The sequence below is a fragment of the Erigeron canadensis genome, chromosome 1 (genome assembly GCF_010389155.1).
Source record: "Erigeron canadensis isolate Cc75 chromosome 1, C_canadensis_v1, whole genome shotgun sequence".
Lineage (NCBI taxonomy): Eukaryota > Viridiplantae > Streptophyta > Magnoliopsida > Asterales > Asteraceae > Erigeron > Erigeron canadensis.
This window is the reverse complement of record NC_057761.1, coordinates 48,973,794-48,998,035: the sequence shown is the minus strand read 5'-3', so window position 1 is coordinate 48,998,035 and position 24,242 is coordinate 48,973,794. Positions and strand designations below refer to the sequence as shown.

At 33.2% G+C, this 24,242-nt stretch overlaps 4 protein-coding genes across 4 annotated transcripts; 1 reads left to right on the top strand and 3 right to left on the bottom strand.

Moving 5' to 3' along the window:
- Positions 1–1,181: 1,181 nt before the first annotated feature.
- Positions 1,182–4,971, bottom strand: LOC122585097 (abscisic acid receptor PYL8-like). Its single transcript, XM_043757191.1, has 3 exons — positions 4,734–4,971; positions 2,519–2,737; positions 1,182–1,587 (listed from the first exon to the last, which is right to left on the bottom strand). Exons 1-3 carry the CDS (start codon positions 4,866–4,868, stop codon positions 1,369–1,371), a joined length of 573 nt encoding a protein of 190 aa, XP_043613126.1. The 5' UTR covers positions 4,869–4,971; the 3' UTR covers positions 1,182–1,368.
- A 4,403-nt stretch (positions 4,972–9,374) lies between these two features.
- Positions 9,375–15,752, top strand: LOC122585425 (DNA primase small subunit). Its single transcript, XM_043757557.1, has 17 exons — positions 9,375–9,516; positions 9,698–9,818; positions 10,116–10,166; positions 11,242–11,417; positions 11,587–11,661; positions 11,762–11,873; positions 12,111–12,195; positions 12,275–12,326; positions 12,411–12,472; positions 12,549–12,661; positions 12,837–12,949; positions 13,143–13,208; positions 13,455–13,512; positions 13,747–13,820; positions 14,493–14,538; positions 14,795–14,874; positions 15,566–15,752. The coding sequence occupies exons 2-17, from the start codon at positions 9,710–9,712 to the stop codon at positions 15,626–15,628; spliced, it is 1,335 nt and encodes a 444-aa protein (XP_043613492.1). The 5' UTR covers positions 9,375–9,516; positions 9,698–9,709; the 3' UTR covers positions 15,629–15,752.
- A 2,030-nt stretch (positions 15,753–17,782) lies between these two features.
- LOC122585345 (ethylene-responsive transcription factor ERF061-like) lies at positions 17,783–18,814 on the bottom strand. The gene has a single exon (XM_043757474.1). The coding sequence runs from the start codon at positions 18,727–18,729 to the stop codon at positions 17,911–17,913; it is 819 nt and encodes a 272-aa protein (XP_043613409.1). The 5' UTR covers positions 18,730–18,814; the 3' UTR covers positions 17,783–17,910.
- A 2,554-nt stretch (positions 18,815–21,368) lies between these two features.
- LOC122594026 lies at positions 21,369–22,700 on the bottom strand. Its single transcript, XM_043766506.1, has 4 exons — positions 22,271–22,700; positions 21,927–22,046; positions 21,648–21,836; positions 21,369–21,535 (listed from the first exon to the last, which is right to left on the bottom strand). The coding sequence occupies exons 1-4, from the start codon at positions 22,698–22,700 to the stop codon at positions 21,369–21,371; spliced, it is 906 nt and encodes a 301-aa protein (XP_043622441.1).
- Positions 22,701–24,242: the final 1,542 nt, after the last annotated feature.

Genomic DNA, 24,242 nt, shown 5'->3' with positions numbered 1-24,242 from the left:
TAGTCTCTGCCCAACGCAGCTTCATAACCCATAGATAAAGAAGAAAAGATTTAAGTATATCATCATTCATCTCCTAAAATAGTGAGATCTTGGCCTTGGGTAAAAGCCAGCCGGGATTCAAGTCTATCTGAAAGACTTCTTGATCAAAAGCCAAAGGCTGACATAAAAAGAGGTGCAAAAATAAGGCATGATCAACAAACAGACAAACGTACGCAATGCCTCACTGGAAAGGAAATCGCCAAAGAACCTCAAAACCATGTATTAAACCCATTGTACTCGCACTCTACATTGGTTGTACAAACAGAGTACTATCTCTGCATCTATGTATACATCATGCTTGTATGGATGTTTACTTGCATGCTTAGATTTTTTTATCGCATTCTTTTTGCTTAAATGTTCATATACCTACCCCCCCCCCCCCCCCCCCCCCCCACCACACACACACACACAAAAAAATAATTTACTCTCACACAGTTTAGCTGGAGGTTCTTCAGCATATTGATATGAAATCAGCAAGTCCGATCAATGCTTTTATAGCTTATTTGTAGTAGTCAGCATAGGATTCACTACATTATAGTGACTTTGTTGTTAGGCTGTTTATTGTTCAATGGGAAAAAGGGAACCTAAGCCATACTTTGCTTTACATAAAGTCTGGTTACACAACCAAGCGCAACAGTCCTTTCCAGTCAGGCCATTTGCCATTATGCTTTAACCCATTACTAAAAAGTCAAAATGTAAAGCGTTTTATCACTTGTTTAGTTACCTACAAATAGCAGTAGATACTAAAAAACAAAAGTTTGTACGTACAAACCAGATACAATAGTTCTCATTTAATAACAGTGTTACCATATTGCTCTGGTCTTCCTGTCGCACCGTTGTTGAATCTAACTTCTCCGATATTCACCACCATTACACCGAGCCAAACATACTAACACAAAAAATTCAAAAATCAGAAATGTGCATATTGCATGAAGGATGGAAAACTCAAGTATCTGGTCCAAAGGGTATATTGATTGTTATGGGTCCTACCAAGAATACTTGTAAGAAAAACAATAAGACGGATAAAAAGGGTCATAAACGTATTAGAAGGAGCGAATGTACAGCTAAAGTTTGAAATTTCGCATTATAACATGGGAGAGTGCAATAGGAAATAAATATGGCGATTTGGGCTCTAGCAGCACTAAAGACACAAAATCAATGCGAATAACATTACAAAAACGTGACAAAGGGGTGGACAATATGCTTCACACATAATGTTCTTATAAATGCAACTCAAAACACATGGAAGTTCTCTAATGCTATATGCACAATGATGGGACATCGTTGATTCCAAAAGTGATCTCTACAACAAATCATTCATTCAAGGAATCACACTTGGGCAATAGAATCTGTACGGTCTTGCACAGTTAAGCGCTCTGAGATATCGGCTAGTGACTTAAGATTGCACTTAATAAAGGCCTCGACAAAGTAGCATGTTTCTTCCCTGGTGTTGCCATCGGGTACATCCACCACAAATGATTCAATTACCAAAGTTCCTGGCCTCCCTTCAATTATCTCTGGATGGAGGGTAATGACTGATGAGTAATTCTGCAAGAAATACCAAGCCATATTAGTCCTGAAATGTTTACACGTGAATGTGCGTATAAATATGTTTGATGGAAGTGACAAGACGGCCGTGTTAGACTCATTAGATGATTGATTTAACAGATCATTCTTGTTACATGTTGAATCAGATCAGGTTGGGTTGACCTGCAAATGCTTAATTTGAAAAATACTAGCACGTTACCCGCACCGGAGATTTTCATGGCGGCGACTGTGTGGTGGTGAGGGATGGCTGTTGGTGGTAGTGATGGCGTCGAGTGATGTTAGATAATTAATATAAAGGATTTATGTGGGTATTTTAAAAGAAAAAGGGCCGATAGTGTTATATACTCATTAAGGGTATTTTAGTCATTTCCTAATGTAACTTTCAACATGGGGGCTATTTTCTTTATTATATAGTATATTATATAGTATAGAAGTATAGATATATACATAATTAAAAACTACACACAATGAAAGTTTACTCAATCTGGTCTGATTTCTATCTGTGTAACAAATTCAGTTTACCCAGAAAAGAGTGAGATAAACTTTGACAAGTTTTAAATCAGAATGATATTTTATTTCACTAATTTTGAATCCCTTATCTGTGACACCAGCACGTCAAGAAAAAAGGTATGCATGGTCAAAAAATTTATCCTCATCATTTGACCAAGTAACCAAAATTATAAATCTAGATAATAAATAAAATGCTTTAGGACTTTGGAAGTTCGTTTCATTGAAATTTGAAAATGAGTTTTGTATGATTATCAGCTTGTTTGACCTATTCAATCCATTTACAAGCTCTTCTTATAGCTACGTATCTTTTATTTGACCATTTAGAGATGAAACCTCAACCCAAAACAGAGCCATGCTGAAACCGTCACCTACCCACCTCTAATGTTTGTTTGTTGGTTAGAGACGAGACAAAAATATGTACCTGTAGCCTGTGATCACCGCCAACAATTCTCATGCCTAAGATGTGTTCCTCTTCATTGAGAAGTTCCAACCTTTCTGTACTAGTGGTAGCAGGAAGTCCAGATCGGACATTTACTTCTCTAACACTTCCAATTTCAAGGTCACCGCCTTGAACATTGCACCCACTTACAAAGGGTTTGTACTTTTGCGGTTGATCAAACCTCCTCACCAAGGACCATACCTGAAACACAAGAACGGTAACAGTTTCGGATCACCGAGAATACGACTTACTATTATTTAGCTTTTCATATTTAAAAAGTAAATGTCATCAAGTTCGTTTTACATACAAAAAACGGGAGGGTTATAGTTCGAGATTATATCCCTTGATAACTTTCTGTTTCAGAACTAGTCCCTGATAATCAGATTATAGCAACATTTTTTACAATCCAGTCCAACTTGGTCACTATATCCCTCTTTTTATCAGAGTGGCCCTTCAAGTTGGCATTTGCGAATTCAACTTGTTCGTGCCTCTTTCAGGAGTTTGAATTTTTCTAACCAGAATGCCACCAAAAAGCAGAACAAGTAAAAAAATAAACCATGAAAACTCTGTGACACTGCAGAGAGGTTTATTTCCCAGATGTTCAACCACTCGTTAGCCCCTAAATGGCCACTTTCTGAAGTATTGAACTTCTCTTACAACCGAGTAGTGAGACATAAAGGGAACTTGTATCTTCTTCATAATCATATCTCTATATAATTAATCCTCTTATCTTAAATCAAGTCAAAAACCACACTATACAACTATCAACACAGAATTTCCGCTTATGTAAAAATATTCAACCAGGTGACATTTTAAAAGAAGTGTCCTGCTCTGAAACTTTTGGTTGGAAGTTGGAACATGCTAAGCATCCATTGTCGTTAGATGTAGATTAATCAGTAACACAAACTTCCCAACCCTGGATTTTAGGGAGATGCCATTATATTGCAATTGTCAGATAAATATATAACTAAGAAGTTTGTTGAAAGAAGAGAGGTTGGCTAATTCACCATTAAATGATGGTCAGAAGAGAACTGAAATCCTGATGAAGGTAATGACTAGCACCCTATGAGTAAATTGGCGGCACATAATACCAACAGAAATTAAGTGTCCATTTGGGACTCTGCAAGATGTGGTAAATTAAATGGGACAGCAAAGGGCAGACATAAAACGGGAAGTATTGTGATAACGTCCTCGTATAACATGTGATCATGGTCTCATGGAAAGGCCAACTGTACATGACAATGCAGCCTAGCTAAGTAAAAGACGACTGCAGCCATTCTTAACATCACTGCTTACTCCATGCCATTATTAGTATAACAAAAACTTTCGGGCTGCCCATTGGTGGATTATTGGGGGTTGATAAAAAAAAATATCAAATTAACTAGGATAAAACACTAAAACCTACACCCAAAAAACTTTCGGGCTTTTAAGTGATGTATTAACTTGATTTTTTGTGAAGTAGAATATAAAAATTTCACCTCAGTCTACACTTAGGGGCTGATCTACGTCAAGTGCGAATGATGAAAGTTATCAGTTTATGGGACTATGACCATATGTAAAAAATTAACCAAAATTTAGCAAGTGTCCAAAGGTAGGATCAAATAAAGCAATTTGCACTATCATTGCATTGTGGATATTAATAACATAATGGCTATAAACTTCAATTAAGCCAAAGGCGATATGGTGAGGTTGACACCAAATCATCGAGGCAGTGTTACACGCCGTCTAATAGTAACTCACTTCATTTCCTTTCATCTTTGTCACTTTTGGTAATAGTGCTTTAATTTTGAGGTAACTAACTTCAAAAGTGAAGTTCTTGTGGAAACCAGTCATCTAATAAAAGCTTTTTGTAATCAAATCCTTCCGACTTTCCAAACCTCCATTTTGACATGATGTATTTTAATACTACTAAATAACTATTAACTGGTGAGCAATTGTTCACGTCTCTGATAGTCTACTCAACACTGATTTACATAACATATAAAATCATAACCACTCCAATCAGATATAAACATTACTAAAAAACATATATAGAGAAATATAAATTATATATAAATACCCTCAGTTCAGATCCATAGTGAATAACTAATTATGATTATAAAGCTATTTAATATCCTAATCGCAGATTTAATAATAGAATAATTTTAAAAAATCAAAGTGAAAAATAAATTTTATTAAAAAAATTATTAAAACTTACGAGATGAACAGGTGCTTTGATTCGCTTCACAAGAGATGACGTACACTGGTCAGCTCTAACCTCATGCTTATGGTGTCTCTTTATGTAATCGTTTTCTAAAAAATCCGCACTGTCGCAGTCGCCGGAGATCGTCATAATCGGGACACCGGTAGTCGGAAAGATCGCCGGAAAAATAGTCGGTTGATTCCCGTTGACGTTGTTTTTTAGTGAGAGAGAAGGATATATATATATAGAGAGAGAGAGAGAGGGAGAGGGGAGATTGAAGAACGCCGATTGGTGGTTTCCTTTTATTTTGGCTGTGTCTTCATTCACCACTTGCAACTTGCATCACCATTTTCATGTGATATTTTATTTTTAGATAATTTCAATTCGATCCCTTGATGTATTTCGAGGTGATTTTTTGGTCCTTGTAGATTTTCTAAGAGCGATATTAGTGAGTGAGTGAGGTAAATATAAATTTGTTGATGTGAATGTGATGATACCATTCCATTAATTTTGTAATTTGTATCTAACAGTGCATTCTCGAGTTTAATTTAAAGGAAAAGGAAATTAAAAGATAGGATAAGGAAAGAAAATAAAGTTTTCTTTCATAATCCGGTCAATATTGGCTGAAAAGTTTTTGATCAAAAAATGTCACTTTTTCCTTTCTTACACTTTCTATTGTTTCATAAAAAGAACTCAAAAATGCAAAAATAAAAGATTTCATATCCTTTCTTTTTTTATCCTTTGAAAAAAAAACTCAAGAATGCACTCTAAATGGAGTGGATAAGTCTATGGGATGGAATCGACACCAATACTGTATCAAACCATTTCTTAAATGTCGTACTGAACTAAAGGTATTAGTTTTTTGATATTCTTACCACTATTTTTTTAAGTGCATATAGTTATATGACCTTAATCTCAAGAATACATATTAGATATATTGTCGCATCACTAATTTAAAGAGGTTAAGCATATGATTAGAGGTTAGTTTATATGTTAAGTACATATGTTTATTTTTTTACTATTAATTATTTAAAAACTCTGATAATTTATGTATCATTATAAATATTGTTTCTATATCCCTTTATGTAGAAAGCTCAGAATCTCACTAAAATGGAAACGAACCATAGTAACGTCCTTTCATGCGATGTCTTACATAACATGTAATGAAATATAGTAATGTTTAATGGTAATTATAAATAAATACTTAGTTATATTATGTTGTAAAACATTTGAGTTTTTTTTCTTCTTAAATTACAAAACTTTGCTAACAATAGTTTTATTACATCACTCATCTCATCTTATCCTATTATTTATATATTTATTATTAAGTTTTTCCAATGTCATAAAATAATTATATTTTTGTCACAAAATTTGGAAAGTAAACTTTTGATATGAAAATTAAAGTTTTTTCTATACACTAACAACAGCCATATGGGTTGTTAGAATCTTTCTTTATTATTTTTATACTCCTTCCATCCAAATAAAATGTCATAATTGAGTATTTGAATTTTTTTCCCCCTAAATTTTAACTTTAAATGTATTTATATGTGTTGTATTATATAACATGTGATGAAATATATAACACTAAAAATACAATTCAAATGTAATCTAACTAGACATTTAGCATTAACTACAAAGTATTATATAAACACAAACAAAAAACCCAAAAAAAATAAAACAAAACATTTACATTGAAACGAGATAGTATTATTTTACAACACTTATTTATTTTTGTATTTATATATTTTTTCAATATGTAATAGCAGATAGTTTCTATATAGTATGTGTTAGACAGTGAAAAGTTTAAGATCGACACTATTTAACTCATTTAATAACTAAAATTTACGAATTTTATTTATTAATTTATTCATGATAAAATTAAAAAATTTTAAAAAGTTATCAAATAAACAACATAAATTATACAGGTATTGCATGCTATAGTTATTTAAAAGTACAATAATACAATAACAAAAAGAAGAAAAAGTAAACGAGAGAGAAAGATATTGAAAGATTTAGAGAAAAAGGCGTTAATAAAGGGGTGTAATTATTTGTTTTTAATTAAAATGGAAAGTAAGTCATGTGATTGGTTGTTTGAGACGTTATAAAGCACTAAATGGGATTTTGTGGAAGTACTTACATTTGACCAGACATTTTCTTTCCCACTTGGAAATTTTTTATTTCAATTTTTAGGTCTCAGTGTTGTAGATATTTTTGACAACCATGTGTCCATGTCATATGCCACTTTGTCCCGCGCATATTATTTTAAAAAACTGATTTTTTTTACTATTTTTTTTTTAATTCTTACCATAATGTACAATTATCATTATAGACTATACCACTACTAACTGCATAAATGATTAGATGTGGTAAAATAATTAAATAGTGTGGTACTAATATTAATTCTTATTAATTTATGTATGTGTAAAGTCTCACAAGAGTATTTATTTATAATGAAAAATGATTATTGTTTATGGATTCTATCTATGACAAAATGTCTATGTTATGTAAAGATATTATTAAAATGTCTTTTTCATGTAATAAACTTTTAAATCTCGATTATTGGATATACCTGACCAATTAAAAACTTACACGTGTCTGCTTATATGGTTGTCACATATACCCGAGTACATCTAATAACCTGAATTTGAAAGTTCATTACATTACATAGACATTTTATGAAATCTTTACATAACATAAACATTTTGTAATAGTTAGTTATATCATTAGGTAATAATAAAAATCATTTTAATAAAAATCCATAGGTGTTAGATCAAACTTTTTTTTCAACATAAGCACATATTGTCATAACGTTATAGCTTTCAAAAGGTTTGTATACTTAGATAGAAAATATAATGCAAAGATCTATCATTTTATTTTTTTTGAAGAATTATATAGAAGATATAATGTAAAGATCTAACCAACTCCATTTATGTAGGTTGACCAAGAGTATTTTCAAAATCCACTATGTGGCCCATGAAGATGGGTTTTTTCTCAAGGTCTCGGGTTCGAGTCTTAGGTATTTCATCTCAAAGTATTTTCCATGATAAGGGGGTTTGAGATCCAGCAAATGGTTGGTTAAAATAGTCTCCAATATATCTAAATCGAAACTAACTTTAAATATATATATATATAATGAAAGGATCTATCATTTTCTTTAAAAAAAGATTATCAGATGAACAAATAAAACACGAGATCACAACCCATCTGATCAAGTCATGAATTATGGCGAAGAACCTTATATGTTCTATCCACAAAACCTTGAACATGCCTTTCGAACCACATGAACAGATAATCATGCCCTATCGACTATTTAAGTTTCCCTTTAAAGCATAAACCGCAAATCAAATGGAAATGATTACATCATTACAAGATTAAAATTAATTCTTAAAAAGAATGGTCACATATCAAACCAACCGAAATTATGACCATATAGAGAGTACTTCGTTCGCAAAAATACACGACGACAACTTGAAGAAGACATGTGACCACGAACTCAACCTTGTAAAATCCAAAAAAGGTTTAACACTTTGGCCAAAGTAGTACCTAAACAACACACAAAAATACTTGACAAGTTGAGATATTATTATACTCCGTATTATATTATATATCTTATTAAGCCAAATGGACGGATGAACAGTGAACCACGTTATCAGGTAGCTGTGCAGCTGCCTGCCAGCTTGTTTTTTTTTTTTTTTATATATATATATAACTTTCGTCACGAAAGTTTCATTTTCTTTACTTTTTACCATATGTTTTACATTTTTATCTTTTGTCAACAAATTTTCATTTTCTTATTTTCTGTCACATAGTTTAATTAATTTTATTTTTGACACGAAAGTTCTGGTTTGTTTAATTTTTAAATTTTTATTTTTCTAACTTTTGCCACGAAAATTTAATTCTCTTTAGTTTTTATCACATAAATTTACTTAAGTTTTCGCCTTATTACTTTTTGTCACATCACTTTCATCTCTATTATTTTTGGCACGAAAGTTTTCTTTTATTTGCTTTTTATACTTTTATCTTTTTCACTTTTCGCACGAAAGTTTTATTTTCGTTACTTTTTATACTTTTCTTTTTCTAACTTTCAACACGAAACTTTCATTTTATTTACTTTTTACCACATAACTTTTGGATTTTAAAATTTTGTCAACGAAGTTTCATCTTCTTAACTTTATAACACATAACTTTAAGTTTATCAAGTTCAGCCACCAAAGTTTCGTTTTTTTTACTTTTTACCATATAACTTTGAGTTTTCGTCACATAACTTTCAATATTATAACTTTTGGCACGAAAATTTTCTTTTTGTTGCTTTTTATGGTTTTCTTTTTTTAACTTTTGACAAGAAAGTTTCATTTTTATTACTTTTCATTACATAATTTTTCGATTTTTAACTTTTGTCAACAGAGTTTCATATTTTTAACTTTTTACCACATAACTTTAACCTTTTCAGCTTCAGCCACAAAAGTTCCATTTTCTTTCTTTTGTACGTTTTACCTATCGTTATTTGTCCTGGGCAACGCCCGGGTTGAAATACTAGTTTTATTTTTATTGTCTTACAAATTGCTGGGTCAATTCTTTCGGCCTAGTCCAACTTTGGCCAAGCCCATAAGGTAGTTCTTCACTACTTCAGTAGGTCAGGCCCCTTCAGGGTTCGCCCTTGATTACTGATTTACCATATCTCTCTTCCCGCGAGAAAGATAGATATATTTCCCGCCATTTTCCGTCCCAAATGGCCAAATCTTCTTGACGATTCTCACAATCTCTCTCTCACACACACACACATCTAATCAACTAATAGGTATTTTTTTTTTATATTAATTTTCTTGTATTGTTTTTAGGCTCTCTATAATTTTATTTTTTATAAGTTAGGGTTTATTTCAATTTATCATGTTTATTACTTTCTTAAGATTTGTTTTTTTATTAATAATTTAATATTAATTATGAATTCTTCTCTTACGGTTTGATTAACAAAATAGCAGTTGAAGAAGCAAATGACTAGAATGGAAGCAGCAGATAATGAAAGAGATGACATGTTAATCGACGGTCCCCAAGATGATTTTCCTGATGGATTCAATTCTGATTATCTCAAAATTTACTACGGTAACTTTCCTCATCAATAACTGTTTTATTTTCATTAATTTATTGATATGCTATATCTATATATCATCGTTTAGTTATAACAGTTTGTTATTGTCGACTTGTGTATTTTGTGTATGGAATTCTCTGCTATTTGCTGCTGCTATTATATGTATCTGTTTACCGAGTCGAGTACACTTACAATAACAATGAATCGGATATACGTAAAGCTTGTAGATGCTTGTAATTTTTGTTATCTAACCTTAGGCCTTTTGTAACTTTAGTTTCTGATTCAAATGCAAATAAATTTAATTTCCGCAGGAAAGCTTTTCCCTCTTGCAGAGATGGCCAAATGGATGTCGTACGGAAACGGTAATATTGTTAAATGTATTTATAAAGAGTTTATATTACATAACTGTTTGGGCATTATATACTTCCGGCCAGAGGCGGAACCAGGATTTTGGATTGGCAGGGGCTGGAAATCTTATTATACTTGTGACGAATATCATGTACGTATCGTATAACATAGCAAAGTTGTGGTCTAGGTTGTAAGCGACTGCGTTCTTAAAGTTTTGTCTAATAATTCAACCTCATTTGTACACTACAAGTTAATAACTCTATGGTTTTGCTATGAGTTATTATTCACGTGCATTAATTAGTTGTACACTTGTACTTTTATCATAAAACTTAGAAGGTAGACTTTTATTATACAATGTAAAAGTTTTTACGCAAAGAAATCCATAACTCTATCACATTAGAAAGTTCGACAACAAGAATTCTTCTCACTTTAAATCTAATGATGAGATGTCTTTTGATAGTAACTGATGTTGTGTAACTGTACTTTTACTCGACTTATATATAATTTACTAAAACAAGCCAGATTTGTAACACTAATTGGAGTATTAATGTCAGAATAGGATGACCTTGAGAAGATCCAGATGTGTGGTAATACTTGTAACGAACATATAGCTTATATGCTGTTTACAAACTTAAAAAAAAACTCATAGGTTATATAAATTAAATTAAAAATCTATGATATTTCTTGTAACTTTATAATTTGTTGTGGTCTCATTCATGTGACACCCCCACTTAAATTAGTTAGATACAAAACAACTCCCAATAAAACAATAAAGGTATAACCTAAAAAGTCTTATATAACCTCGATTTAATAATAAAAGAAGAAAATATTAGAAGAAAACAGTTGTTTAATGAGATTACTCGATTCTAAGGGGTAAAACTTATCTTTTTTTAAGTGATTGGGGGAGACTTGTTTACAAAACTTTCAACATTTGTTTGTTGGGTTGTACCTGATGAGATTAAACGGGAAATGTTAGCCCCCGCCAGTCCCCCTACTGGCTTCGCCCCTGCTTTCGGCAACGCGTAATATGCATTATTGTTGTTTTATCGTAAGTTTATTCATGATTGATTGTGTTGTTTATTATGCCAGATGGAAAACATCCTGCATGTGACGGATCTTATTTCGAGAGACGAGAGTTTTCTTTTACGTTGGATAATGATGTATATTTGCGGTTCTTGTCATTCAAGAATGCCTCTGAGCTAAAAGAGGGAATTAAAAAGGAATGTCCGTTCAAAATAGATATCGGTCCTGTTTATAGTGTTGAGGTAAGATTGTGTAAAGACCATTTTGTCTTTCTTAAAGGAACTCACTTCTGCATTACATGTGTTTTTAGTCTTTGTAAGCTTTATCTGTAAAGTTTAACAGTCTGCATATTTGCATCGGTTGAGTTTGTATTGTTTGCTAATTTAGATATATGTTTTGATCTTTTAACAGCCTTCAAAGAGACATGCAACACAATCTGGGGATAACATTTTCACTCCTGTAGAAAGAGAGCTAGTGTTTGATATCGTAGGTTTCTTTTGCTTATTAATGAGTACTAGAAAATCAATTGTCTAAAGGAAAACCTTTTGCCGTTTAACATGATTGTTCACCATCGGTGTGTTTTCAGGATATTTCAGACTATGATGATGCCAGATATTGCTGCTCTGGAGCTGATGTTTGCTTGGAATGCTGGCCGCTGATGACCATTGCGATCAAAGTAATTGATACTTCTCTTAGAGGTAAGCATGGTACCCCCTAAGATGATGTTCGTTTGAGTAGTATCCAAAGTTCCAAACATATTAACTGTTTCAAGTTCACTGAGATTAACCATGACTTTTGGAGGACTTCTAGTTATAAGCTTATAATCATTAGTGTGATAATTTACTCCTAAGTTTCCATTTGCATCTATCTTAGTACAAAATATCGTTCTTAGTGTAACATGTGAATAATAATATCTCCCTGTTTATTTTGGTCAGATGATTTCGGTTTCAATCATATTCTATGGGTATACAGTGGTCGTCGTGGTGTCCATTGTTGGGTCTGTGATGGAAAAGCAAGAAGGTAGTACTGCACAACCAGCCAAATCATAGTTGTTTTCTACTACCTTTACAATTGTGTCATCACAAGCTTTGTATCTCAGGTTGAATAATGAACAGAGAGCAGCTATTGCCGATTATTTTCGTGTGTACAAGGTTGATTTCTAGTCTTCATAAATACCACAAAATTGCGCAAATATCTTGTATCCTGTGATCCTTTATTGTTCTATTCTTGCTCAGGGTAACACCAATAGCAGAACCAAGGTTTCTCTTGTGGGGCCTACACTCCATCCTTTCCTTGAGTAAGTATTAAAATTTGCAGAATAGGTAGCTTCTTTCCACCTATTATAAATCTCTGAACCATGTATTTCTCTGCAGGAGATCATATGTCGACGTCTTGAAAAACTTCTTTGAGGAGAAATTACTTTGCAGCCAACAGTTACTTTCTGATGACAGATATGAGAAAATACTGGAGATGATTCCCGATGAGTGTATGCAATCTGAATTAAATGTGCTCCTTTATATTTTCCTTCCTCTTTCTCACTTTGTTATTTTTCTCTGTTTATTTTTGTCTCTTTTTACTGGACTGCTACTTGCTATGCATGTGTAATACATTCAAAAAATATTACTTCCATGGCTTTACAAAAAGTCCGATTTACTTTGCAGCAACAAGTGCAATACTCAGAGGAAAGTGGCAAGAGAATAGGCGCTCTTCTAGAGATATAAATATTGTGCGTTGGGAGCAACTAAAACATCAGTGTGAGTCTTCTAAACAAAAGGTATGCCCATCTGTGTAACTAATATTGTTTGAAGTGACTGAATTTCCAAATGACTGATCATCCGGTTCTATTTCATGGCTGTTGTAACGCCTTGGATTAAGTTTATTTAAGCCAAGTATAAGCACCCTCAATGCAATATGCTCTCGTATGCATCTTTAGACTTTTGATCTTTTGTTTCTCTTCCACGCATCAGGCACATATTCGTAGGTGTGTTCAGGAGATCGTCTTTTCTTTTACTTATCCCAGGCTTGATATGGAGGTCAGTATTATGTCTTATTTTCTACTATATCAGTAGCTTGTGCTGTTTGGTTTTAATCTCATTTTTCAAGCTCATATGCTAGTTGCTACTCTTTCCACGGTTCATATACATTTACATTCTTAATAGTTTCTCTTGTTCTTGTTTTTCCACCATATAATCTATTATTTGGGCATCTGGTATTGTATCTCTCTGCTATTTCTGTTCTTTTAAATTTTAAGTTTTAACTCATTTGATGTCACATTTCAGGTATCAAAGCACATGAATCATTTGCTGAAGGCACCTTTTTGCATACATCCCAAAACAGGCCAGTTTCTCTGCTACTTTTTCCTTTGGCAAGATCATTCTTATTTTGACAGTTTAACAAGATGCTTAGGTGTAGTGGTCTTTGATTCTCATGTTTATATGAAGAAATTACTTCACAGATTTATGACAATGTACTATATTAACATTGAATAATTTTTTCAAGCATTTGATAGCTAAACGGATCATATATCAACTTTCTAGAGTTTGCCAAATCTCATACACTTTCTTTCTTCAGGCCGTGTTTGTGTTCCTATCGATCCCAACGTTTGTGATGAGTTTGATCCTACCAATGTACCAACACTCTCTAAAGTAAGGTTTTTACCAAGCAAACCATCTATGGATCTGCTTTTTGTATTTGGTAGTTGGCAGTTTTTGTTCAAATTTGCTACCGACATGTATAAAAACAGGGTAATTGTACTATGTATACGTTTCTTTCCTGGTCACATTCTCAGCATCTTCAATTTTTCCATGTTTTTTAATACCCTAATTAGACACATACTTTAATATAGTCCCATGAATGCCTGAAACTGAAAATTTGTATTTATAAAGGTCGATATGACCACTAAATAACAATTTAAGGTTTTTGCATCAAAGCAATTAAGGTACAGATTTTATGAGATGAGTTAAACTCAATATCTAGCGTGTCCAATTGTTTCTAAGCCTGATTTTCCAATTAGAAATACTCAGATTACAGAATCTATTTGGTCTGTCTGTGTTTATATTTATTAAGGTTTTTAATTTCATTGACATAAACTGATTTTCATCCTGAAACAATATTTCAAAAAGGCGACAATGAACATTAATAAATTTATAGCGTTAAAAGATTTGAACCCCAGACGTGGATATTCAATTATTATGTATTATCTTGAAACTGATGAAGCTACCCTATATGTTGGGTTTTTTCACAACGCATGACTGTAGATTACCTTTTCTTTGTTACTTGCAATTTTCATTGCTGACGTCATTTGTTATATGTCACAGCTCCTGAGAGAAATCAACGCCGTAGGCTTGCAAGCAGAAGGCGAAGGTATGCTACTCTTCAGAATCATATTACTTTAGTTTTTCCAGGATGATCTCATGTTTAGAACCAAAGCTTCTTATATATGTAAATAATCCTGTTATGTCAATAATCAGATTAATCTATTACACATCTTTTCATTTGTTTTAAACATTTGAACATATATGAACCGTTTTATTCACTGATTTTACAGACTTTGACTAATTATTTTGTGCTAGTTATTATTAATTTACCTGCTAATCTTTTGTATGTGGATCGATGCCAGTATGGGAAAGAACCTCAATGGGGAAGTCTATCAGATACCTCAGAGAATCATTCTTGCAGCCTTTGCTTAAATCTTGCAAGGTAATAAATAATGTTTATGTACTAAAAGAGTGTCCTTTTTTTGTAATGTTCATGTTTTACTTTGTTCTAAATATGGTCATGACTACTCCACATATATAATTATGCCTGGAATGGTGATTGGTATGATTTGGTAGAGGTGGCAAACAGGCCAGATGGGTAGCGGGACAACACGTTATTGATTGGGTCGATTTATCTGAAACATTGTTTGTCCATTATATTTGTTAAAGAATACGTCAGTTAAACTTGAATACCATAGATTTTTAATCAAGGTTGAGGAACTCACGATTTGGGCTTGACTCGGCTGATGGGGAAAGGAGTTTTTGGCCACCAGAGAGCAATCGGATTGAGATTTTTATATATAAAAATATTAATTTTTGAAACAGACAATAAACAAGGGTGTTAAAATTAGCTTTATCTAGCCATCAAGGGTTGTCAAGGTGGCTATCAACACTGAGATAAAGATTAGGTAACTAGAGGCCCAAGGTTGAAATCTTGGCTACTGGGAAAAAAAGCAAAAACAGATTAACTCTTGGATTAGTATGCTAACTCTGACATCATAGTTACCAATTTTTTCACAAAGGTCCTAGCTGTAATTTGAAGCAGATTTGAGATATTGAATTGACCGCCACAATTTTTTTTCCAAATTATATAGTGCAATATACTGAATGGTAATTATTCACTGCATCTGCAGGAAGACATAGAAAAGTCACATATCGCCAAAGTTCAGCAAGCAAAAAACTCCTTAATCTTCTAGTGTTTACAATCTTTCAGTGATATTGTCTTTGTTTTATTTTGTGTTGCAATTATTTTTAGTATGTAATGCAATGTAATATATATTTATTTAAATCTAATTAATACGAGTTGTTATGTTCTTATCATCTTTATCTTAAAAAGGTGGCGTAAACATTATGGGTTGACATTCACATGTATCTTTATCTTCGTTTAGTTGCATTACAAGTTTGACTTTATAACGAGGTTTTTTCAAGTGTGAAACAGCTTGAATGATGATTAAAGAAGTCAACAACAGAATTGAATTAGGAATTTGTAGTTTATGTACTCTTGGTTGACATTTGCTATCTATCATAATTAATAATTAGTAATTTATAATACTATTAGTAGTATGGGCCTTTCAAAGGAGTGATTTCCCACCATTGCTTTTTAACTAAGCATTTATTGCGTTTTTCATTTTTGTTTTCTATGGTTAATGGATAAAACAGACGTAAACACAGTTTATCATAATAAACCTATGATGTAAGAAGTTAGGCAATATAAGAAGATAAATGTGATTAGTTTTGTTAGAGGAACGTATTTTTCACGACTACAATAAGCATACGGTATACATGAAAAACCGAGGCAGGGTGATATGGCAGGCCGTAATCGAGAAAACTAAAAAATTGCCATACTTCATACATCTAATGATGATAAAATTATCATCTGTATTCATCCCATGCTACAATTAGTTTGACTTACTACTCGATAAGGAGCCGGGTTGTTTAGTGAAAGCGACTAAGAGTAATTTTTCTAACAATATATTTTATATGTAAACCAAAGCTTTAAAAGTTTTGTTATCCTGGTAACCATTATAATAAACATTGTGTATAAAGATAATTGTACCTTAAAAATAATTATCAATCGTTATATACAATATTACTATATTTTACTGTGTTTTAACCATAGTCCTAAAGTTTATAGTTAAATCTTTTAGCACATCAATAAAGGTCAAACCATCACTCAATGATATTCTAATGGTGTGAAGTCCTGTTTTTTTCACAAGAGGGCTGTTCTAGGTAAACAACTTGAGGATGACAAGAGAAATGGTTATAAAATTATAATCGATCACGTTTTAAAAAAACCTGATTAGGCTACGATGGTTAAAAAATGTTTCGCTATCCAGGTCCTCAAACAAGAAAAATCTATGCCGTTTATCAAATAAAGGTCATGGATAAGGTCCAAACGTGGCCAAAATTACTCAACATTTGAAAATGTAATATATGAGAGTTTGATACTGACTGATTGAGATAGCCGAAAATTCACCATCAAGATCTTTAACAATCTATAAAGATGCATTATCAACATCTTAAAATTAACTAGTCACTCTACACTTTTTTGCGTCATTAGTACTCATGTTTAGGTGTTAAGTGTCCTAACTTTTGTGAGTTTGTCTCCACATTTTTATGAAGATTGGAACTTTATCTATTCACGGAAAGCTAACACGTTTATTTGCAAGAAAAAAAGCCATAATGTCCAAAACAGCAATATACTCCTTAAGCTCCAAAATCATGCACAATTGACACACTTGTTGCATAGATAAATTAGGATTTCAAGATAAGACTTTGGCTTTTTTAAGTAGAGTATATGTTTCCAAAAAATCATGAGAGGCTTTGATCAAATGGTTAACTTGCTTCCAAGCAAGCCTGGAGGTCCTAGTCTACCTTAGATATAAGGATCCATGACCCGTGTAAGATGGTACTTGAAGTTACTTACTTATTTACATTATGCACATTGTAAAGATATAGCATAGCCCATCTTTGTGGGAGATTTATCACAAGCGTATCCCTCGAAACATGGAATAGTTGACACTGATGCAATGATATGGATTTTGAACTTCACATTCAAACTTGTCTAGAGCATGCTAACGGAAGGGACCTTTTTTAGGGGCTTTTTTTTAGCATGATTGCATGAACACAAATATTAGGTCAAATTCCGGTGTAGTTTTTCGGTGTGGTATGTATATGTGTAAAGATGGATGGGCCAATGTAAAGTGTCTGAGTTGTAGGACAAGTATATAAGCCCATTGTCTAAATAAATGCTGTTAGTACTTGGCATAAGTTTTTATCTGTTTCTATCCTAACATGTTAAATCAGAATCCAAGACTGTTATTTTGATGACACCAAAGGAGTCGATTTTTTTTTGATTTTTTTTTTCTGACATGAAAATTACATTACATTTATACTAGAGACAGATACATATAAAACAAAATTCTAATCATTAACACCCTCAAAACTCAACTTTATGAGTTCAAAGTTAACCCAAATCCTAATTAGCAAGTACTTCCCATATCAAATCCAAATCATAAGAAGGCAACCGGGCCAAAGACCAATCACCACCCATTTCCGCCGCATCAACCACCATCGACTCACCAGAATACGAACTTTCCGGCGAATTGTTTTCGCCTTTCCACAACCCTTCTTCCAATGACCCATTTTCACTCCCACAACTCTCACCACCACCATCCGCCGCCACGGTCAATTTTTCAACCGCCTTAACCCTCTCTCTTTCCTCCCTCTTCTTAGCCCTTTCCCTTTTAATCTTCTGACAAATTGCATTAATCTTGTTATCCACAGCCATCTTTAAAGAATCCAATTTCTTCTCATCACCAATAAGGCCCAAAATCCCCTGTTTTTCTTTATCATTTGGGCCCGGAAAGTTCAAACGGGCGTATTCCCCACGTAGCTTATATGCGGCCCGATCATAAGCATAAGCTGCCATTTCTGGTGACTCATAAGTCCCTAACCAAACCCTCATTCTGTTTCTTGGCAGTCTTATTTCCGCAACCCATTTCCCCCATTGTCTTTGCCTTACTCCTCTATACAACTTTTTCTTATACAAATTGCTCGAATTTTGTGGAAATTGAACAGGGGAATGCATTTCATAATTGGTTGAAAGTTTGTTTATAAAGTCTCTCTGTTTTAAATAAACTGATGACCCTGTTACTGCTTGTGAAGATGAGCAATGAGAAAATATTGAATCCAAGGTACTTGTGTTTCGGCCCGATAAGATTAAATTCGATAATGAAGATCGAATTGAATCGCTTATCGTATCGTAAATGAATGGGTTTATGGGTTTTTCTTGCATGATTTATAAGGTTTAGAGGATGATGAGAAACAGGGGAAAACAGAGCTCAAGTTTACAAGTGGAGAGACAGAGGTGAGTAGGAGAGCTGATTATATTTGTTAATGTTTTTTAATCGTGAGGGGTATTTATAGGAGAAAAAAATATTCATGAAAATTGCTTGAAGCCTTGATATCATTTGCCATATGAGAATGACATTTATACCCCTAGATGTACACCAATGAATGAAAAGAAAAGCATCATCTCTTTTAAATCTTGGTAAATATTTTTGCTTTGGCGCAAAGACACATATATACCTATAAAAGTTTAAATGCGTTTTTACTATTTTTGATTATTATGATTAAAAAGAAAGGTTAACTATAACTTTTAGTTTTTGAACAACCTAAATCCTCTAGGATGGTAACTACACAATCAGGCCAATCATTAAACATGTCATTGAATATGCAATTCTATGGTCAATTACATAGATTATGTTTCTTGGAGAACGAAGATTTCAATCTTTTACACAAACATGTTTTACTAATAATTTATCATCGTGTTTACGGGTGAGTGAATTATTGGGTTTTTTTAAGAGTCTTTAAGTAATTTATAGAGCCTAAGGGCACCGTGTAGCTGAATTCGACCGGCTAAGAATGACCATTCACCAATAAATCACTCCGTACTAAATACCTTGACAATTTCGTTACTTGACCATTTGATTTTAAATATTCTATGTCACAAGTCTTCTATACTTAGCTAATTTATTTATAATATGTTCAAAAATAAATTAAACTTGATTAAAGTCGTTTTTGGCCTATAGCTCTATAAATTACAACACAAAACGAAGCAAATCGCTCGAGCTTTTCATCCCTCTCCCATTTTCTAGCAAGCAAGAAGAAACCATATAAATCATCAGCTTCTTTTTTCTTCTATTTGAAGTCCACTGTTACTCATTACTCACAAGCAAACTCGAGTTAATCAATTTTTCACACCATAATGGAGGCGAAATTGGTTAAGCGATGAAATTTTTTTTTTTAGTTAAAGGGATAAGTATCCTGAAATGTAACAAACTTTGGATGAATATCTATAGTAGGAAATAACTAAAGTTTTGTATATTGTATGTAAATAACTTTAAAAAATGTTTATTGTATGTAAGAAAACATACGTGGCAACCATATAAAGGTGTCACTTGTCTGATTTTAATTTGTTGGATACATTTTCTTACATACAATAAACATTATTTTCGAGTTGTTTACATATAATATACACAATTTTAGTTATTTCCTACTGTAGACATTCGTTCAAAGTTTTTAAATTACAAAATACTTATCCCTTAATTAAATGAGTGATGAATTCTGAAATAGTATTTAATTTGTTTTTCTTTATTTTTATTCTAATTGTGTCATTAATTTTTTTTAAGTAGAAATTTAGACTAATGACATACCATGCGATTATATTCTCACTAAGCAATAACGTCAATACATTAATTTAGAAGAAAACTAAATAAATATGAGAAAACCTCCTTTGTGAGATTATTTTTTTTTTAACAACAATCAATTATATTTATTAACGTAAAACCACGAGCAAGGTATTAGAGATTACAATACAAAATCTAGGAATACAAAATTTACACATTCTAGATCAATCCGGGAAACTTTAACTACGAATGCTACAAAATGGTTGAAAAAAACTTATACCAATTATAGTAGCCTTAGACATAAAAAAAGGTCACCGGTTTTCACTTCGTGGCGTTTTTTATGTGACCTCATATAAGTTTCGCAGGATAAAAAGAAAATCGAAAGCACCCAAAAGCAATCACGATTATCACTCTATCGGACAAACTCATGACTTTATAGTCTCTAGGTTTTATCTCACCACCAAAACGTTACCCGGCTATTTAACCATTGGCAATTCTTTATCTTAATCACTTTCTTAAGCATATTAGTACGCCTTTTATAAATGATCAATTTTCTTAAAAATCTTGCAAATAATCCTTTTGAAATCATTAAGACATGACATGTGGATTCTAGCAATTTTTTTTTTAATCTCTAATTTTTAATTTTGTCATATAGTGGTTAAAATATTAGTTAGGAGATACCCATTAAACATATATTTACGTTGTCCAAAGTTCCAAACACAGGTCGGATAGCAGTAGACTCCGTGTGGACCCTTGTTGTTATCCGTGGTACTTCACCTTTTCCCATTTATTTGGGAGTTGAAATGTCATTTTTCCATGGCAAAGATGGTCAAACATCTAAAAAGAATCGCATGTTGGGTTAGAAAACCAAAACAAAATGTATAGTTAAAACTTGAAAATTGCTGATGAAAATTGTTTTCTTAGAAAACCAAAACAAAATATACAATTAAAACTTAAAAATTGTTGTTGGAAATTGTTTACTTAGGGTGGGGGGAGGGCTTGCCCACTCCTCACCTCCCCTCCCCGATTTTTCTTCTTCTTCCCTACCCTCCCCGATTGCTAGGAGCACCTCGCCACCCCTCCCCTCCCCACCATTTTCTATTTAATTTAATTTCTATTTATTTTTAAGACTAAAACATTTTATTTAATAAATTCAAGTAATACAAATATTAAATATAAAACAAACAACAAAATAAAACATCAAACTACAATATTAAACGAAACGACAACACAATACATAAATAAACTAGCGATCAATGCCCGGGATGAATGTGCGATGAATATGGTCAATGAGATCCATCTTAAGATCCTCGTGAACGTTTGGGTTCTGTATCTCAAACAGTCGTTCATCTGATGGTTGTGGCGCAACCGGGGGATCTGGAATGTAATCAGGACTTATAGCGTGGTCCTCGTCTTTTAAAATCATGTTGTGAAGAATACAACACGCATACATAATCTTACGGATGGGGGTTTCTTCCATTTGTCGTGCCGGTTCTCTAAGTATTTTCCATTTTTTTTATAATACCAAAAGCTCGCTCCACATCCTTCCTTGCAGCCTCCTGTGCCTTAGCATATCGAATCCTTTTCTCACCGGTTGGATGGGAAATCATTTTCACAAACATCGCATATCTTGGGTAGATCCCATCCACGAGAAAATACGGGTACTGATATTTGGTTCCATTTACAGTGAAAGGAACCAACGGTGTTGTGCCATCTTCAAAAGGATTGAACAAAGGAGATTGGTTCAACACATTAATGTCGTTGTTTGAACCGGCAACACCAAAGTATGCGTGCCAAACCCAACAATCCTGTGATGCAACTGCTTCAAGCGATATCGTCGGCCCGTGATGATCACCTCGCGTGTACTGGCCACGCCAAGCTACTGGACAATTATCCCAAGCCCAGTGTGTACAATCAAGACTCCCTATAAACACATTTATTAAACCGAAAATATTAACTAAGCTACGTAATATATATATATATATACATATATACATTATTAACTAAACTACGTAATATTTATATACATATATACATTAAGTAAATATATATATATATATATATATATATCAAGTAAAGATATACCTAACATGCCGGGGAAACCATGATAAGACACATGATGATCAAGAATGCGTTGCGTATCAGTACGCGTTGGCCTGCGCAAATATTCATGCCGATATAACTTAATGACTCCATCACAAAAAGCATCAAGGGTGTCACGTGACGATCTTTCCGACATATTTAGGTAATCATCTAAACTGTCGGGATTACTACCGTATCCTAATTGGCGAACTGCAGATGTGCATCTCTGTAAAGCCGAAAACCCCCATTTACCACGAGCGTCGATCTTCCTTTGAAAAAAACTAAAATTGTTTTCCAAATCTGAAGCTATCTTCACAAACAACCGTCTACTCATACGAAACTGTTGTCTAAAAAAAGTCTTATTAAATTTCAGTTCCTCGGCAAAATAATCTCGAAAAAGACGGTTGTGAGACTCACCAAGATCGTCGCGTCTTGTATACGTTCTTGAAGAGGAGGCAGTATCACGGACATCCTGTTGAATCGCATAATGCGCCATTGTGAATAGATTAATAAACCGTTCCGTCTCGTCGGACGAACTCGAGTCCGATTGGAAATTTGGGGGTGTTGGGCCGTGATATTCAAGAAATAAAGGACTGTTGAAGAAAGGGTTCATGATTCCGAAAATATAGATATATGTGTGCGTTATTTGTGTGTGTGATTTGTGTGTTGAAAGAAAAAAAAAACGAAGTGTAGCAAGAAAGAAAGAAGAAGGAAGAGAGAGAGAGATGTTTTGATGTGGGCCCCATGTTTTTTTTTTTGTAACGGTCGAATTCAAAGGCACGAGATCCGGCACCACGCTCCCCACTACGCTCCCCTCTCCACGGTACCGGAGGGTTGGAGCGGTGTTCCATCCGGTACCGACCCGGTACCGGTCCCCTCCCCATACGACTCCATCCACCCTTATAACCAATTCTAGATATGTAAATGTTCAAAAAGATATGTAAATGTAAATGGAATGAAAAAAACTATATCTTTACACCCTCATATTAGAATTATTTACTCAAATAAATGGCGTATGTAAATTACAAGAATTGTTGATAATGTTCATAAAAGTGTGAACTTTTTATATTAAATACGAAAAGGTAAAGTCATGGGTTGTCTACAAAAAGTCATAATTCCTTGTGACTTGTTCAACCGTACGTACTAGTTGTTCACTACAAGTCAATAACCCAAATGATCTCATTCATGTAGGAGTTGCACACCTATTACATTTTTAAAGGTGGAGATCCCCTCAAGTTATAAATAACTTAAGAGGTTAAATTAAAGCAATTTTGACATTTGATTTAAAATTAATTATTTAAAATCTTGACATTTGACTTGAGGGATCCCTTCCCCATTTCTGAAAGATCTAGACTGTGTACATCAGGCAACGGTTGCGGCGTCATAATCTAGATGGTGGTGGTAGTCCGACGGGATCCGTACAATAGTGGTAATAGTAAATCGATTTAAATACCATTGTGTGACGCGCCAAGACTAAATTTTGAAGGTGACAAAAGACGAGTTTGAGATAAAATCATCAAAATGAAAGATTTTTGTTGTCATTTTTAATCAGGGACGATTTTGTTGGAGTGTGATCATTTTATTATAAATCGCAAGACCGAGAATAATTTAAGCTTACGGGGTCACACGAAATGACACGGTAACTCGATAATATTAATTAATTGATATATTAAAGTAATATATTGATTCGTTTGATCACGAAATGATTAATTAAACATAATTAAAGGGTTAGTTATATTTAATTGATTAAAGAGGAGGATTAAAATGTGAAAATCGAAAAATGGACTTGGACCTAAAGTCCATGATGGGGGACAACCACTTAGAGGCTTGTTTAAGCCTTTATGTTGCTTATTTTCCAAGCTAAGATTAACCTAATTAAGCCCTATAAATAGAGGCTTAATTCTTGGTTTTTGATACACTTTTTTCACATAAGCAATTCTCTCGTTTTTCTTCCTTTCTCTTTGAAGTGGCCGAAATTCCTTCTCCTTGAGGGGTTTCGACTTTGAAGTTTAAGGTTCAAGCAAAAGGTTTGTTTGGT

What these genes read in the sequence shown, in the direction of transcription:
- LOC122585097 (XM_043757191.1), bottom strand. Translation starts at nt 4,868, where the DNA reads ATGACGATCTCCGGCGACTGCGACAGTGCGGATTTTTTAGAAAACGAT. An exon ending in TCAAAGCACCTGTTCATCTC is followed by an intron (nt 2,738 to 4,733) that starts GTAAGTTTTAAT and finishes CTTGTGTTTCAG; the next exon opens with GTATGGTCCTTGGTGAGGAG. An exon ending in GCGGTGATCACAGGCTACAG is followed by an intron (nt 1,588 to 2,518) that starts GTACATATTTTT and finishes TATTTCTTGCAG; the next exon opens with AATTACTCATCAGTCATTAC.
- LOC122585425 (XM_043757557.1), top strand. Translation starts at nt 9,710, where the DNA reads ATGACTAGAATGGAAGCAGCAGATAATGAAAGAGATGACATGTTAATC. An exon ending in GGAGATGATTCCCGATGAGT is followed by an intron (nt 12,662 to 12,836) that starts GTATGCAATCTG and finishes TTTACTTTGCAG; the next exon opens with CAACAAGTGCAATACTCAGA. An exon ending in GTGAGTCTTCTAAACAAAAG is followed by an intron (nt 12,950 to 13,142) that starts GTATGCCCATCT and finishes TCCACGCATCAG; the next exon opens with GCACATATTCGTAGGTGTGT.
- LOC122585345 (XM_043757474.1), bottom strand. Translation starts at nt 18,729, where the DNA reads ATGCAAGAAAAACCCATAAACCCATTCATTTACGATACGATAAGCGAT.
- LOC122594026 (XM_043766506.1), bottom strand. Translation starts at nt 22,700, where the DNA reads ATGGCGCATTATGCGATTCAACAGGATGTCCGTGATACTGCCTCCTCT. An exon ending in AGCAGTTGCATCACAGGATT is followed by an intron (nt 21,837 to 21,926) that starts GTTGGGTTTGGC and finishes ATCCTTTTGAAG; the next exon opens with ATGGCACAACACCGTTGGTT. An exon ending in GGATGTGGAGCGAGCTTTTG is followed by an intron (nt 21,536 to 21,647) that starts GTATTATAAAAA and finishes TGATTTTAAAAG; the next exon opens with ACGAGGACCACGCTATAAGT.